Below are 18,058 nucleotides of genomic sequence, written 5' to 3' on the forward strand. Positions count from 1 at the left end.
TGTCCTGGTTATTAGGACTTATTAGTGCAAGGTTTCAGAGGCAATCTCATAAAAGTACTTTGGAGCTCATGAGAATAGACCTGTAGTGTCAGTTTGCAGACTTTAAAGCAACCATATAGTGTCTGATGTATAGTGAGGGACGCGACGGCTCAGAGGCTAAGACGCTGAGCTTGTCAATCAGAAAGGTTGGCAGTTCAGCATTTCAAATCCCTAGCACCGTGTAACAGAGTGAGCTCCCATTACTTGTCCCAGCTTCTGCCAACCTAGCAGTTCGAAAGCATGTAAAAATGCAAGTAGAAAAATAGAAACTACCTTTGGTGGGAAGGTAAAGTGTTCTGTGCGCCTTCGGCGTTTAGTCATGCCGGCCACATGACCACGGAGACGTCTTTGGACAGCACTGGCTCTTCGGCTTTGAAACGGAGATGAGCACCGCCCCATAGAGTTGGGAATGACTAGCACATATGTCCAAGGAGAACCTTTACCTTTATCTTATAGCGTTTGGGACAGATGTGGCTGCTTTAAGGTATCCCGCATTCATAGCAACATACAAACATTAATGAAAGGTGCTTTCATTAATGAAAAGTCAGAAAAGGTAAAACATGTTTTGGAAATCAAATCTAGACCACTGCTCAGCCCAATGGGAATTGCTTTACCATATGTGTTTTGTTTCTTTGCTGAAATTTTATATTCATTCTCTGTCACATAAAAAATATCAAAAGTGATTTTAATATAAGAGTCTGGATCCAAATAATTTTATTTAATTTTTCTTTTTAGAAAAACTATCAAATGTTATTGAGATTTTTCTCTTTCTGTTAATTATTGTTCTTTACACATGGTGGAAATAGACCAAGTTTCAGCTAGATGATATATGCACAGAAGTTAAGTTACACTGCATTTAAGACTCTGACAACATCACAAGATAAGGTTATAATAAAGTGCACATAGACGTTGGGAAAAATGTCAAAGAATAATAAAGTTTCCATGCTGGAAAGACATTGGTAATAAAAAAAATTGACAGCAGAAAGAAAGCAAACTATTGTAGAAGCTGTCTGAGATATGAAGAAATGAAATTAGATTTTTACCTAACATCACTGATGAAGCAGGTTGCATCTGAAATTCGGAAATGTCTTGCCTGCAGTAGAAAGTTAACATTTCCAGCTTGTAGTCAGCTCTGCAGAGCATATGCTTATATCTTTTGCTGATGTTTGAGAAGAGGTTAGGAGGAGGAAAGAGTATGGGGGAGCAGATGGAGAAATAAAAACTGCAAAGCAATAGGAAAACATCCCCCTAATATGAATGCCCATCTGTAGTTATCATACAGAGTAAATAGGCATAGATCCGAAGCTCAGAAGAAATGCAGTGAACAGGATGAGATACTTGGACATAGAACTGGTGTTCACACATTATCCAAGCAGCTAGTAATCCGACAGCTTTAAGAAGGAAGAAATTTATTTCTGCATTATTTCTGCAAGGAAATAATGACAAGAATGACTTAAAGGCAGAATAAGTGAAGAGCAGTGTCTTATGAAAAAAACCTGGCTCAAAATTATTATATTGATATACTTATCATGCTTTTATGTAAAGTTAAACTTTTGGGTTGGGTATCTTTGTCTGATTCTGCCTTTTTAGAATTGCTCTGACTTGATTGACTGTAGTCTAGCCAGTTCTCTTAACAGTCTCCGTTTTCTGGCCACTAGAGGGTACTGTTCCATCTTAGTGTTGGATTTTTAGAGGTAACCTCTTCATACTCTTTCCCAGCTTAACTGTGGTTGAAGAAAAAGCAATATATCTAAGGTGGGAAGTGAACTTACTATTACTTAGAGTGGAAAAAGAGGATTAAAACTAGAAAAATACAAACATGGGGGAAACAAGTATTAGTGTCTTTTTATTTTTTGTCAAACACTAGCTTTTCTTTTCTTCCCTTTCTTTATAGACTTTAAATGACTGAGTTAAAGGCTAAACCTTCATTGCCTCTACACAAACCTCTTGTACCCAATATCATACATTTCCTTAATTTAAATTCAATTTGGGGAAGAATCATGGATAAAAATGCAGGTTTGCTATTGCAGTGGGACGGTTTGCAGACATCACAAAAGATTTATCTATTAATTTGGTTACCATTTTGTTATGGTCCCTTGTATTTCCAAGGCAGCCTCAGGAATGGTTAGTAATAATGATGGTTGCAGCAAAACATCACCTGCAGACCAGTGCTGGGTTGCTCTTACCGTCACTACCAGTATGCTGATCGCGATCTGTTCGTACACATGCCAGACATGTACTGTGCACACGCCTGACATGCACTGCGCACGCATGTGCAATCCACCCACCCCCCTATGACAACCAGCTGCTTGTTGGGGTTTGCACAGGCACTGCACGCTGTGCGCTTGTGCGCACTATGCCGTTTGCCATAAAAACTAGCTAGGAGAACGGGCAAGCAGGTGAGCCAAATGAGCCACCATACCGGTACACTCTCAGCTGCTCCCAGCCACTACACGGTATGGCTGTACCAGGCCGTACCCGCAGCAATCCACCTCTGCTGCAGACATGCAGATAGAAAGGTTGTTCCAACTCAAAGAGAACCTAGCATGTTCAGAATCATCCCAGGACAAAAGTGAGCTAGATAATTCTTCTCTGAAAAACAATATTTGGAGATAATGTTGCCACCCTTCTTTTGCATCGTTTTCTCATTTTGAGCTCTTCTCTGTGGCCTTTGTTTTTATGCTGGTACTGGCCCCATGAAGGCTGACTGCTATTCTTTCCTAGTCTGCCTAGGAGCTGTTTTTTTCTCGATGCCATTGTTCACAGTCCTCCCTGTTTCTCTAGCCTATCTCTCAGCAGCTCCATCACTCTGCTCCTGCTTGCTTTCCATTAGCTCCATCTCTATTGTTCCTCGCTTACCTGCTTCTGACATCTCTGCTCTTTGCTAACAGTGGGGGTAACAAGCAGGCTTTCATTCTTTCAGCATTGTGCATGCTGTAGATGTTTACACTGGGCAGCCAGTAGGACTTTCTGCCTGAATTTTTTTTTAAAGCTCAAAAATTTGACACCAATTGCATTCAAGCTCTGGATGTAGAAACAACAGAATTATGAAGGCACAATGACACAGAGATTATCCCACTTTCTTTTATGGCTTTTGGGCAGCTCTTACTGGATGTAACAGGGAAAATAGACACAAACTGTGTACATCTGAAAAGACCCATGGGCTCTGAATAACCGGGATATGCTGAGAGTTATTTTTTGCAGGCCTCTTCAATAAGATAACTGTACACTGCTTCAATAAATCTTATTAACCACCTTAAAACTCTTTTTAACTTTTTCCACACATACAATAACAGGGCAGGGTGTTCCAGATAAACACTGCCAGTCAGTGAGTTAATATTTGTTGTTTCATTAAAGTCCTTGGCACTTGGCCATGCTGTACTGAGAAAAGATATCGGCTGATTTAAGGGTCTGACAATTGCTACTGTTTGAAACAGAAATTACTATTTGGAGAATAATAAACAACTATCTTTCAAAACGCCCCACCACCACCACTGTATGTGGGAATATTGCCTCATCTCGCTAAGACCCTTCCATCGTTATCATCATCATTATAAGCATATGCAACACAATATCAATCTATAATCTTAAATGATAAGAAATAGAAGAGACTGTGAACCAAATATAAATTTGACTTATATTCTTGAAGAGTAGATAATTTGCTGCATGGACCTTAGAACTGAAACAAAGCTATCTCAAATTCAAAATATAGAAAAATAGATTCTAAGCTAAATTTGTGTTTATTAATAATACCACTATTTTACATGAGATGAAATTCTGAGAAACTTTTTAAAATGTACAAAAGCTGCAATATGGAAGCAGTTTATTATTTTAAAACTATACAGTGGTTATATTTCATTTATTTAAATAAATGCATTTGCCTAAATATCTTACATTGTTATTTAGCAGACTGGGCCATTGTGGCCTCATTACCTGGGGCCTTAAGATACTTCTTGTAAGGTAGTATTGGTCTAAATACAGAGAGAATATTCAGATTTATTTTGGCAGAGATGCAGATTCACATCTGTTCTTTGATGACCTTCCATATTGCCCCATTCAAAATTTCTAACATCACTCTGCCGCTGTTCCTTTCAGCCCTTCAACTAAAGCATTAAAACTATGAAATAGGACAAATGGTTTGGTTTTTAAAATATTTATGCATCAAATTGAAACAATTTTATTGCAGTAAATAATAAGTTTGTGCTTGGTCCAGTCAGTAACAAGAAACAAATAGTGCTAAAGTTCTTTTAGCATGGATATTTCCTTTTCCCTTTTGTCTCCACTGAAAACAAAACTATATTTTTAGCTCACTTTGGTATTTCTTTTTAGAAGCCATTTATTTTTCCTTCTTGTATGTCATCCATTAAAGATTAGCTGTGGAAGGGTGAAGCATGGAGAGATTATGAATGACAGAACAACTGCCGCAGAATAATAATCAGTTTTTGATATTTAATGCTGTTTGACTTTTGCAGACACATTTCTTATTAACCTTTGCTACAAAGAGAAATCCAGGTTCCCGATACCTCATGGAGAAGATGAATTTAAGATCCTCTTCCAATTAAACTGAAATAAGGCCAATATTGGGCTTTAGCCAAAAGATCAGAATAGTTCCCAACCCTGTGTTTGTAAATCTAAATATCTATGACATTCTATTTTTGAAGTATGTAATATATTGTTTTTTTCCACATAATTCTATTTTTCTACATGCAGAATACACCCAGCCCTAGTTTTATTGTAGGATTGTTGTATTATGGAAATAAACTTTCTAAATCTTTCATTATACTTGTCTTGACAAATTCCAAGACCTTTAATAAGCTATAGGTCCTGTTTCATTTCACTAAAATCAGTTGGAGTTTAACTAATGGACTTTAGGGAGAAGAGAATTTTTCTCTAAAGTTGCAAAACTCAATGCATCAGTATATAGGACAGAAATGCACTTTTCAAAAATTAGTATAAGGGGTCAAAAAAATATTTCTTCTGAAAGCTTATTTTGAAAATAAGGGTGTCCTGAAATGTGAATGTCTTTGTGGAATAACAGACATTCACACAGATTGAATAGTGCATTTTGATTGCATGGTGTGATTGATAATATAGCCCTATAGTTTCTCCTCCACATTCCCACCTCTACAAGCTGGCACTAGTCATTGAATGTGCTATTGGTTATTGCTATTGTTTTGTTTTTAACTGTAGGAATAATTGAGACTAGTATTTTAGTAGTAAATGTTGTGTGTCGACCTTTCCTATCAGTAAAAAAAGAAAAACAAATCCAGGTGTTCACTGAGAAACAATCCTTTTAAGAGCTATTCGTTTATATACAATTCAGGTAGAATATATTGAGTTTAGTTGTGGAAATTTTTATGGATGTGTACATAGATGACTTTTGTCTTTAACTACTGTTAATAAGTGGTAGCACATAGGCTTTCATGACTACTAAAATGTGTATTTTAAAAGACGCAGTAAGTTTAGAGTTGCAGGGAACTGGTTTTACTAAAAAACTCAGAAATGTAAATACGGTGGAAGGAAACGTATACATTCTTAGTTGCATGCCTTCTCTTTCATTTTCCCTCTGAGGATCTAAGTAAACAGGAAAACACCAGAGTGCAAAGTCTTTTCACTTACTTTTACAGGTATTGCTAAACAGTTTGGGTATAATCAATGCATTTATAGGACCAGAAAAGTAGGATCAATTGAATGCCTCGAACTAAATATATACAAGGCAATAAAGGTGTTGGCATTTCTATCAGTGTTAATGCACATTGCTTTATCTTCTGAGCCACTTTAAAATGAAAATGATTTGCAGTCTGTAATATCTGGTTTTGTCCTCTTAAAATTGTTCTAATTCTGTTTCATTCATTTCTGCTGTAACACTTCTATATTTTAGTGATTTAATTGATGTCAATATAGTGTTTTATCAAATGGTTTATAGTGTCTGGAAACTACTGACGTTTGGTTATTTCATAAATTCCCAATCTGGAACCTAGATGATATTCCAGATTTGTCAGCATTTTTCTAATGACGTATATAGGTTGATAATTCGATATATAAGCAAATAAATACTGTCACATATTCTAACAATACTTCCACAAAGGCACCATGCACTCTTTTGAGTTGGAGACATTTGCTTAAACCTGTAGAAAAATCAAAATTTGTTCTGAGCTGAACCCATTTCCCTATCAATTTATTTTTTAAATTATGGGAATCTGTGATTCATATAATTCAATTTCAAATAAGCTTTATATTGCATTCTTTCCTGTTTATTTGAAACGGAGACAAAATTGGAAATGTTATTTGTTCAGTCTCAGTTCGTTTACATATTAACTCTCTATAGGTTGCCCTTGAAAATATTTTTCAGATTAGGAATGTTTTATCTTTACTAGGGATAGCTTGAAAATAAAAAGTAGCTCAGTAGTCCTTCATATTGACTCTTGTGGGGAAAGATATCTGTGTGAAGCCATTAAAAGTCTTGTGATCAGTCCTTAACCAGTTCTGAGGAAAATCCTGGGTCACACAGAGTTCAACAGTCCCTAATCTTGAATACTAACTCCAAAATCACAAAACTCTTATGACAATCTGAATGCTATGGCAGTACATTTATTTTTCACTTACCGAAAATACCTATAAGAAATATTGCAGCTAAAATAGAATAGAATAGAATTCTTTATTGGCCAAGTATGATTGGATATACAAGGAATTTGTCTTTGGTGCATATACTCTCGGTGTACATAAATAAAAATAGAATAGAATACATTCTCAATAATAATATCTCATCAAATATGCAAATTAAGGAATAATTATGGGGAAAATGGAAAATTTCTGAATATATAAAAACTCCTTGAAGGGAGATATGGTTATGCTGCCTTTTTATTCCAGAAAAATACAAAATAGTGCATCAGCATATTGACAAAGTATCTACAACAAAATATTTTTTTTTTTAGAATTGCATGTTACAGCACAATTCAGAATATAGAATAATATCTTAATTACCTTGGTTTATTTAGAAATCTTAACTATTGCCTAAAAGGTTAAAGCTGTATTTTTCCCCTTCATAGCATGTGAGTTTTGCAGTACACTATCTAAAACTCCTAACTATTCCTTCTTTCCAGCATTTACTATTCAGTTTCTATATTTACACAGATGACCTCTAAGAAATCAGCAAACAGACATAGATGCCCTCTCTCTTTGCCTCATCCACCACCCCTTGCAAGTTTCTGTTGTTTGGAGAATCATGAACCAATGTTTATACTAGAATGATTTCTAACACCCTCTCTTGCTACTACTGTATTTTAAAGGTAGCCTGAAAGTGTGGCCAAAAGGTTTGCCAACAGAACTGGGTTTAGCTGAGAAAATATGTACACTGCTTTGACTCAGTAAACTTATACTGCAAATGATTCAGCTTCTTCATATTTGCTTTATCCCATATTAGAAAACAATTAGCTTACTAAACAAATTTGAGCATTTGGGGGTGGGGTAGAAAGATCTACTCTAAGTTTCTGTAATTTGATTTAGAATTACAAAATATTTGATAAGCTTGTTTAAAAGTGTCCAAATATTATCGTAAACATCCAATGATTTGTTTTACCTGCAATATAAGTATTTTACTTAGTTGGCTTACATAGTAGCTAATAATATTTGTTAATGTAATTTAACTGCTGTGAACCTTTACTGAACAAATATTGAAATTTATACAAGTCAAAGAATAAGGATCTCTAATGACTTTGGTAAAGACTTCCTTTTAATAGTTAAAGAGAAAAGTTTATACAACACAGCCTATGTGATTAACAGCAGCTTTTACATTTAATAAAACAAAGAAATATATGTATTTGCTTTATTCATTCTCGTATAATTTGCATTACTGTTATGGGTATTTAATGAGCAAATTCCAACTAAAATGCTATGTTGATTTTCTAAGTGAACTTTGAAATAGCTATGTACCTTAACTGTTTACAGTTATTATCGATCTTAAAAGTACAAGTGTGTTAGTCTTGATGGATGTAGTACAATTATCTTTCAGGAAGCAAGCCATTTTGTAATCCAGATGTTTGGCTTGGAATGATACTCAAATTTTGATGGTCTGCTACTGCAGCAAGATAAGCTAAATTTACTTTACTAATAAAAATATGGGTTTTTTTCAGTCATCTTAAAATACGATACACAGTTGATTTGTTGGGTCTACTTTTACTCCAGCTTACACTGAAAATAATAGATTTCTGCTTTGGCAATGTGACTGATACCTTATTCCCTCCACATGACATTGAATATGCACATTTATTTCAAGAAGCTTCATATTTCAACTATAATGTCATTTAAAAAAATACTTAAATGAACTTGGTTTGGCTGAAATAGTTTGCCAAGATAAACCTAGGTGTTCCAGGAAATAGCAAAGGTGACTTTGATGCAATAGACCTGAAAATCTTTGCCCATTGTTCCAGTAAAGTCAAATGGATTACCCAGATTTATTTTCTTTTATCAGCGTGATTATTCTTCCCCCTCCCTCCATACAGCAGTTTGATCCAATTTAAAATACAGTAGTATCCACTAAGTTACATGACTAACATTTTCCTAAAAATGGTTTGAGATGGACAATTTGATGCAGCTGTTAAGGTATTGCATGACAAACCAGTAACTTTTAGTTCTTGTGATTGTCACTCTTTTACAGCCCAAAACATTTCATGGAGTATTTTTTGAGGAAAACATATATGCCACTTTTAGTTGTACAAGAGAAAATCAGGATATAAATCTCATAAAATACTAACTATTTTAATACCTTTTAAATACCTTTTGAAGATGCAGCTTCAGCTAATGCTAGTTGTTCAAAACACAGCTTCCGTGTATAATAATACAGTTTTCTCCAAAATTGTAACAAATTTGTCAGCAGTGTTTTTATCTGTAACCTGCTATATTTTGATTGTTTTTTTTTACTTTTTAATTATATTTATTGTACTTTCATTCCTCATTTTGCTCTAGAATCCTTTGAAGAAGATTTGCATCAATTGTGATTTAAGACTGGGCTATTATTTTCAGATTAAATAAGTACCCCATATTAGATACCATGATGTTAAAGAGGAGGAGGGGGGGGAGGAAGATTAACTCTTCTATGATTTCAGTGATCTTGTCTTTATAATCTCGCATAGTTGCATACTAGAACAACTAAAATTTTGCAATATCATTTCTCACTAAAAATCATGTAAAAGTTTGCTAATGGACCAAAATTTTGGACAATTTTGCATTTTTCGATCAAAAGTTTCATAGGCAAACATCGGAAAATACAAAATTGGTATGAGTTCAAAAATCTCACAAAAATTTGAGATTTGCATGTAGCTTGTCATGAGATTTCAGGCATTTTTAAAAAAACATTGTTACTGATTCATTTTAAACACGGGGAGGGGGATACCATCAGATTTATACAGTATTTCTTACCCCCTTACCCTCATATTCAGGCAAATATATAGAACCAAGGTGAAGAACAAATGCAATGAGTCTGCATCATGTCCTTTCTTTTACTAGAACTTTTCCCTAAAAAACGCTCAAGTTGCACTGCATGTGGAAAAAGAATGTTCAAGTAGATGAGCCTTTGCTCTGATCCAGCATGGTTCTTTTTACATGGCAGCTTTAGATACAGCTTGGCATCTAGTAGAATCAGTATTTCCTTAAAACAGTGTTTTATAATCTTAACAACTAGCAGGTCTGGGCAGGGGAATTCTGGGAATTGAAATCCACACATCTTGAAGCTGCCAAAATTGATAAACAATGCCTTAAAGGAAAAACAATTCATTGAATGCTTTCATCCCTTTAGCATACTTAAATAACATATCTGCATTAAGTTCAGCAATTCCTTCATTTAATTTAGAAAATTTTAATTGGGTCCTGACTAATATGGGTGTCTGTCTGGAAATGATTAATATGGAAGACATTATAATTAGTTCCCATGGATAAATAAATATCCATTAATTTAGAAAAGTTAAAAACAGCTATAAAATAGATAAATTTCCTTTGTGGGTCATACTCATACAATACATCCATTTACTATATTGCAGCTCTGGTAGAAGAAATTCATTCCGCACAACACGCCCATGATGAAGCCATCATGGCTAGGCTGAAGTTGGCCAGTGAGGAGAGGAATGATGCGTGTAAACAAGTAAGGCTACTGGAACAACCTCTCAAAACGTATGTACACATCTAATGCTTTATTCTGGCTGCTGAATGTCCACTGTCTTGTGGGAAAGCTCAGTTGTATCTATCACACTTTCTTCATATGGCCATTATGCATATATGTATGCTCTACATACCTAACTCCATGCATACAGGCACACATTTATTTATTAGCTCCTAGTTTGCTATACATAGGAGAAAGTAGGAAGTACTTGGTGATATTTTTTTAAGCAATTATATAATGTTTCTAAGCTCTAGTTTGTGAAAGTAGCTTGTGAGGAATCTCTGTGGGCACATTCTTTTAAATTCTTGATTCTCCTCCTTGGAACAATTAGAAAGAGCTACATTTCTACAGGTCTTAAACAGGACACTGGTTTTATTTGCTACAGTTTAGATTAATTCATGTGTGATCTCAATCTTCATCCTGACATAGATCAGGTGATGATTGACTGCATATGTAAGAAAGGGTATTGATTTATGCATGGATAATTAAAGGAAATGTCACATTTCATCCAGGGGTTCAGAGTTTGACTACTAAGTTGTGAATTAGAAGTCTTACTTTATAGGAAGACAATTAGATCTTTTGAGGCCACTTTTCCATCAGAAATAAAGTGAAGCAAAATGAAGTATTTTGTTAATTTGAAATAGAATATTTTTTTCTGTTAAATTTACTTTATCTGGAAACCTTTTTTAAAGATGTTGCAAAATGATCCATTAAGTTGTTAATATGCATTTTTCTATGTTTTTGTTTATGCTATTTTTCAAAATATAGACATTTTGCAGTTTTCCTTAATGTGTATTTTATATTATTATATTATTTTCACAATAGTTACAGATATATTTCTGTAGTCTGATTTTTTTTGCATGTGGGCATGACAAAGTTTGAAAAAAATCTGTAATTTTAAGGTGCACTGAGTTTTCATTTGAAGTGCAAAATTAGATAAGCTTGCATAAAAGCACGAATGGAATGACTCCACCATCCCGTGCTGCAATATTAATAGGTAATTGAGGAATGCTATGCAGTATTTCTACCGCCTGCAGACTCTAGCTTCGTAGAAGCCTCCTAATCCCTGATTTGCATGATATCATAACTTGATTACTTGCTTTACTGATTGGTATAATTCAATTTTACGGAAAGGTTAAAATATATTTACAAGCTTTTCATTCAACCTTTTATAATGTTATATCTCTTTATTCATTACCATTGGTTTGGAAATGAGGTAGAACAAACGTTTTGAGCTAATACCATGCAGTTCTGCAGAAAGGTTTTGACCGAGCTAGTAACAACTGAAAAATGTGTCAGCTGAAGAAAATGGGGCCCAAGTCTTTGTTCTTATCACATTGTTTCAGTCTAATTGTTTGGGGTTTTAGAGAAAGTTTAATTTCCTAAATTACTGTTAAGAAGTAAAAATCAATAGACTTTGTTCCACAGACTTATGATGGCAATTCCATGCAAATGTTCTTGAAGATTAATTTCATTAAAAACAGTGAGTCTCGGACATAGGTGTTAGGATTGGAGAGCTAGATATTTTTATTTTGCTTTGGACTTTGTTTTTGTCATGAAGGATGTGATAAAATTAAAATATATAATTTCTGCTGGAAGTTTATTTATGTGCAGAATTAAATAAATAAAAGGTGCTTCGGTGCCCCTGCCGCTGGGGAACTTTCTTCATCTAAGCACATATGAACAATTGATCCTTGTAGTCATATATAGCAGTAAACATTAATAACTTAACATTCTGAAGTCAGTGCTGAAGATATGGAGCATTATTGAAAGATGGAATCGAGCAGGTGGCACTTTAATATGTTCAGTGTCATGGTTGACTCTAAAGACCAGTAGAATGAAATTACTTGAGGGTTCTAAAGATTTAAAAAGCGAATTCATTTTGCTGCACTAAGGAAATGCTACTGATCAGGCTTTCTGTGTCCTTTTTTCTAGGCTAGAAAATATTAACCCTGAAGAAAATGACATGGTAAGCCATTCTCTGAGGAGATTTCTTGATGTCAGTCTTATATCTTAGAGGCTTAAGTTCAATTGAGTGGGTTTCAGAAACTAAGATGTGGGAAAAAGAAGAATTGACACACTAATAATGTACATCTTTGCTGCAGTATGAAAATTCAATAACTTCACTCAGTCAATTTACAATTCACATGTGCCTATTAATTAAAACCCTATATTAAATAAAGTATATTAAAACTTCTTGTCTGACTAACATAGAATGCTGTTGGTAGACATTACAGGAATTACTGAACAGAATAAACAATGCAGACACCGGTATGGCGATATGGAGGACAGGAACTATAATTGTCGATCGCATATACAGGACCCAGAAACAGAAAAAGAAAATAACAGCTGAAGAAATTAATGCATTGATAGAAGAGCGAGATGCTGCACTGGCTCAAGTAAGTCTATGTTAGTTTATTTGCATCCATTCACAGATATACCACCTCACCATCATTGGCAAAAATATGGAGGGTTTAATTTTTAAAAAAAATCTTGATAACCCTACAAAAAATATCACAGTGAAATAAGTTGTACACACACAGAGACATAAACACATTCAATGCTGAATTTTTCAAAGTCATTTTTGAATTAATTTAAAATTATATAAGAAGTGGAAACTTCAAGAATTTTAAACTTTGAAGACTGAATCTAAATTCCAAATGTCATTGGAAATCAAAAGTGGGAACATGTAGGAAGGGGAAAAATACATTTAATAGAAACAGGAATAAAAGGAACAAGAAACTACATATTTATTTTTAAAATGTAAATACAAGTAGTGAATAAAAGTGATTAAAGCTGTTGAAAAGCAACTCTGAATAGAATATTTATGTTGACCCTTTTTCCCAGAAGGTTACTTTCCTGAAGAAGTAGGCTGCAAAGTGGACCCTCTATAGAAATGTGCTATTTCGATAGCGGATTTTTTTTTCCTAAATTTTGTCTGTCTATTCTTTTTTTAAAATATAGAACACAAAAAGTGTAGGAGAAGACAACAGAAGGAAGGTTTATAATTGATCTATTCCACATTTGATATATTCAATATATCTTTTGCAATACATTTTCCAACATGCCTATAGAAAATTGCTCTGAATTATAAGTTGAAATGGTGCATATCTTCATCAGAAAGTCGGGTCCAAGCTTGTCTTTATAAAAGGCCTTTCTTTGAGCATTTTCTTGGCTCTGAGCTCTTGGCACCTTGAGATATGTACGTCTGTCACTGTAGTATATTGGAGTTTCAAGGAGATAGTGCAGGCCATAAATGCCACTTTTATCTTAAGTATACTGCACTCCAAATATTTGATTCCAAGCAGTACTGTTCTGCTTGATATATTTAAGAGTTAAGCCTATTTTATGGACTTCCCAGTTGTATAGTGCCAGGCAATTAACAATTTTATTACATCGGAACTTTCAAATTTTAGCTTTTAGTTTGTTCCAATAGAAGAGAGCATATGTAGCTCAGGGTTGAACTGTAGAGTCCTTGGTGCTTTCTGAAGTTCGTTATTTGCTTGCAGATATTTCATTACCCAACTAACTAATATAATCTTGCACACAAGTGTGGGGTTTGCTCCCTGTTTATATACAGTAGCTTGCCCTGCCAGTGTTGGTAAGAAAATTTTCTCCTTGATAATGCTTTGATTAAGGTATTATGAACCGTAGTGGTGCAGTGGTTAGAATGCAGTATTGCAGGCTACTTCTGCTGACTGCCCATTGCGAACAGTTTAGCAGTTTGGTTCTCACTGGCGTAAGGTTGACTCAGCTTTTCATTCTTCTGAAGTCGGTAAAATGAGGATCCAGATTGTTGTTGGCGGCAATATTCTGACTCTGTAAATTGCTTAGAGAGGATTGTAAAGCACTGTGAAGCAGTATAGGTCTACATGATATTGCTATGCTATTATACGCTTTTTGTCTGTTGGTGTTAATTCCTAATTCCAGGAAAAGTAGTATGTGGTTTTCCCTTGTGAATTTTATTCCTTTGAAAATGTTAGTCATTCATGTGTCTTCTCTACTTGTTCCTTTTTTTGTTATGATGAAGGTGTCACTTGCATACCGAATCAATCAGTCAAAAGATATAATGAAAACTGTGTAATTTCAAAATTTATGGACAGACTCTTTTAACTGGAAAACCATGAGTATCATAAACCATATTAAATACAAAAAAGCTAAGGAATTCATGGAAATTTGGTATTTCCAAATTCCAGAATCAGCCATCAATCATCACATAGATATAAGCCACATTTACACAATGTTCAAAAAAAGCAATAAAAAACTGAAAATAAAACAAAAAGAACAGAATACATTCTCTCCAGCAATCAACACCCAAATAAACAGGAATTAAAACCAGATCAGCAATCAAGCAGAAAATTATACCTCAATTAAATAATTACTGAGAGGAAAACCACACTTCCACCAATACTGGCAGAGAAAAATACTGTATTTGAACAGAGAACAAATTCCACATAAATAGCATTGATGATGTTACCTAGTCAGGTAATAAAATGTCTGCACACAAGCAACCAAGATCACAGCTCACCAGATATTCTATAGTAGTAGTTGTTTTCCTGGTATTTAAGTGCATTTTGAAACTACCTTTAGTTTATGTTTAGTCCTTATTTTTCTCTGAAGAGAATTTGACATACAGCACAGTATAATATTTATGTTCTCTACTGTTCTTTGTCCCAGACATGATTTGCCAAATAAACGACGGAAGGATTTTTATCTTGATGAAGAAAGGAATTAAGTTGTCCATGATCCTTTATTGTGTTGCTGATGTTGAGACAAATTATTATGAACTAGCTGGACAATTTGTGGATTATTGTCTTTAATAGCAAAAAAAGATTCTTCCATGCACCCCTAGTCCCCACCCCCGTGATTTAATCCAAACATCAAATTTGGCAAGGTAATATTTATTTCACAGTTGATAGAAAATTAGATTGCTACCAGGCTACAAAAGGCTAAAGGCAGAGAATAGCAGCTGGTATCTTCCAGATGTTTTGGACAAGAATTTCCACATAACCTGGATAGCACACCTGGTCATCAGAAATGTGGGGATTTGTAATCCCCAAACTGGACAATACCAGTTTGAGTATCCCTGGCTGAACTTGTCCCTAGATCTATTCTATATGTATCACAGATAATGTGACTGCCAGATCTTATTTGGAATAAGTTGTTACTGGATATCTTTAGAGAGGACCAGTACTTGAACCTTACATGCTGACATTTATGCAAGTAGGCTATTTAACATTGCTTCTGAATGGATAGCTGTTAATATTGGCAACAGCTGTAGCCCCAGTGGCTCTTGAAGATCATTGATCAGTAAATTAAGGATTGGAGGGATATTTAAGAAAGATTGTGCTGTGGTGACTAACGTTGGGCCTTTGCCTTCAGTTCTAGTCATTTGGTATCAGACAAAAGACATTGCAGCAATCATATACTTTCATTATAGTTTGAGTTCAGCTGGCAAAATTTAATATTCTTTAGTAGCTACTGTAGTTGTTTATAAGTATGCAATTATGCCCTGGGTGATATCTGAACTAGTCTTGTGGGTATTGGCATTCCTGTCTTATATGATGCCAATTAAGTTGTAATTAGCTGATAATGAAGGTGCAAATATGCCCTTAGGAGTCTTAAATTAAAAGTGAAATTGAATGTTTTGAGTGTGGCCAGATACTTATTAAAAAAATGTATGTGTGCTATAGTCATCATAACAGAGTATAGTTTCTTCACAGGATTTAATGATACATGCATATATAATCAGTAATAGTTCACTAGATTACTGTACAAACATACAAATTACTTTTACTATGTGCAAAAACAAATAAAATGGCATAAATTCAAATATTTGATATCACATTCATATATATTTTCAAGTGACTATAAGCAAACAACAAAACTAAACATTGACAGCACTCTTGGTTATTCACTTTGTTTTTTTAGAAGAGAAAAACTGTTGACATTCAGTTGCCAAGTTGTATTTATTAGTGAAGAAGTACTGTGTGATCCGGTGGAATTTCTGTCATGGCTTTGCTCTTTGCAAAGGAAATGAGAAGACTGAGATAACGTGCTTAAATGAAAAAAATATTTATATATCATTGGCATATATTATTATAAAAGCTTCTTCCCAGACATCTGTATTTCTGCTAATCATAAAAGGTATTGCTTACATAGCCCAAATGGGTACATTGCTAGATAGCTAAAAGAACGGTAGAAAATAGACTATTATAGATCCTGTTTCTTTCCCCCCCCCTTCATTTCAGAGTGATCAAAACAATTGGATTGTTTAGTGGGGTGGGAGAGAAAAAGATTTCTAATTAGCTCTTCCTCTCAATGGCTTTGGTTTGAATAAATGCATTTGCCAGTAGTGGGCAGTGTGATGAAATAACTCAAAACAGCTGCTGGCCTTTTGCCATTTACACCTTCTGAACAGGAATGTTTAACATGAGCAACTTGGCAGCCGAGCTGAAACCTGGTAACAGAGGAAGGGCTACTGCTAGTTTTCTCTTACTTGTTTGGGGGCAGGGAAATGGTTATTTTTCCTTTGCAAACAGGGAGTTCAACATTCTGAGCTGGGTGTTATTTTTTTCTTATACTCAGGACCTGTGATTGTGTTACAGTCTAGCCAAAAGGCCAAAGATATTGAATTTGTTTTGTTGTGGTGGTTGTTAAAAGAAAAAAAACAACAGTTTTTTTTATAGCTGGTATGGCACTATTTGATACTCAGCACTGAAGCAATAACGTAATTGGCAAGCAAACCTGGTTTTCCAGCTCTGAATAGTTTGATCACATCCTGCTTTGCAGGAACATGCTCATGACTTTTCATGAGCAAAATTGGCACTTAACCAGTTCATCTGAAAAGAACTCAAGTCCCTTTCTCTAATCCTGGCATACTTCTTAAGGGGCCTGCAGCTCCTGAGGGAGCAAAGGTTTAAAAGTAGCATAGGTGACTTGCCCACCTTTCTCAGTCCCAGATAGCAGCTGATAAACAATAAGTATCAATAGAACTTGTGTGTTAGCTTTAAAACAACCTTTTCTAAGGGTCAGCTTATCAAAGGGAAGCATAACCGTCTTTTTTTCTTTTATACTTCCAAAGCATTCAAGCATTTTCGCCACAGGCAATTGAGCATTTCTCATAAAAGATCTGTACCTATGAGGTACAGTAAGGGATTCCCCCCAGCAGTACATTAAAAGCTTTTAGAACTTGCCTTAAGACGCTCAGAATCAATCTTGAACTATAAGATGGATGGTAAATGAATTTGTTAAATAAGAAAGAAAGAAATAGAACAGGAATAAAAAGAGGGACCTTCATCTAGATTTAGGAATCTGTGCATTTTACTTTGAAACAGGCAAGTATTTAATGTCATGCTATTATATAGGCTATTTTAAGATATATTGAGAAGAACTTTCCTTATCAAGGACCAAGTGTTAGAATGTTAGATTAGGACTGGGCATATCCAGATTCCAATTGTCATCCAGAAAGTTCAGGACATATTGGTTAACTAGCAGTTAACTGAGTGTAAAGGCTAGATCTGTGATGGTGAACCTATGGCACATGTGCCACAGATGGCACATGGTCACAAAAGCTTAGTTCTGGCACACATGTGTATGCCAGCCAGCTGATTTTCAGGCCTTCTGGGCATACCAGAAGTTGGGAAACAGGCCATTTTCAGCTTCCGAAGGGCACCCAAGGGGGAGGCCTTTTTCACCCTCCCCAGGCTCCTAGAAAGGATCTGTAGCCTGGGGAGAGTGAAAAATGGGTCCACCGTGCCATCGTGTGCCAAAAGTGGGAGGAGCACAGGGGTTTGTGCATGCATGTGCAGGGGGGGTTGTGCGCAAATGCACGGGGGGAGAGCACATAGAATTATGACTGTGTGC

At 35.1% G+C, this 18,058-nt stretch overlaps 1 protein-coding gene across 3 annotated transcripts in view; it reads left to right on the forward strand.

Annotated features, from left to right (window-relative positions):
* Nucleotides 1-18,058, forward strand: part of MIPOL1 (mirror-image polydactyly 1) — a 200,777-nt gene that overhangs the window by 79,732 nt on the left and 102,987 nt on the right. For all 3 annotated transcript variants that reach the window (XM_087723788.1, XM_087723786.1, XM_087723792.1), the window contains 3 exons: nucleotides 10,074-10,203; nucleotides 12,128-12,161; nucleotides 12,421-12,591. In XM_087723788.1, coding sequence (XP_087579914.1) covers nucleotides 10,074-10,203; nucleotides 12,128-12,161; nucleotides 12,421-12,591 — 335 coding nt within the window. The remainder of the gene's footprint in view (nucleotides 1-10,073; nucleotides 10,204-12,127; nucleotides 12,162-12,420; nucleotides 12,592-18,058) is intronic.

The sequence above is a fragment of the Thamnophis sirtalis genome, unplaced genomic scaffold, assembly GCF_051295495.1.
Source record: "Thamnophis sirtalis isolate CommonGarterSnake01/CBP01778 unplaced genomic scaffold, rThaSir2_p1.2 scaffold_1, whole genome shotgun sequence".
Taxonomy (NCBI): domain Eukaryota; kingdom Metazoa; phylum Chordata; class Lepidosauria; order Squamata; family Natricidae; genus Thamnophis; species Thamnophis sirtalis.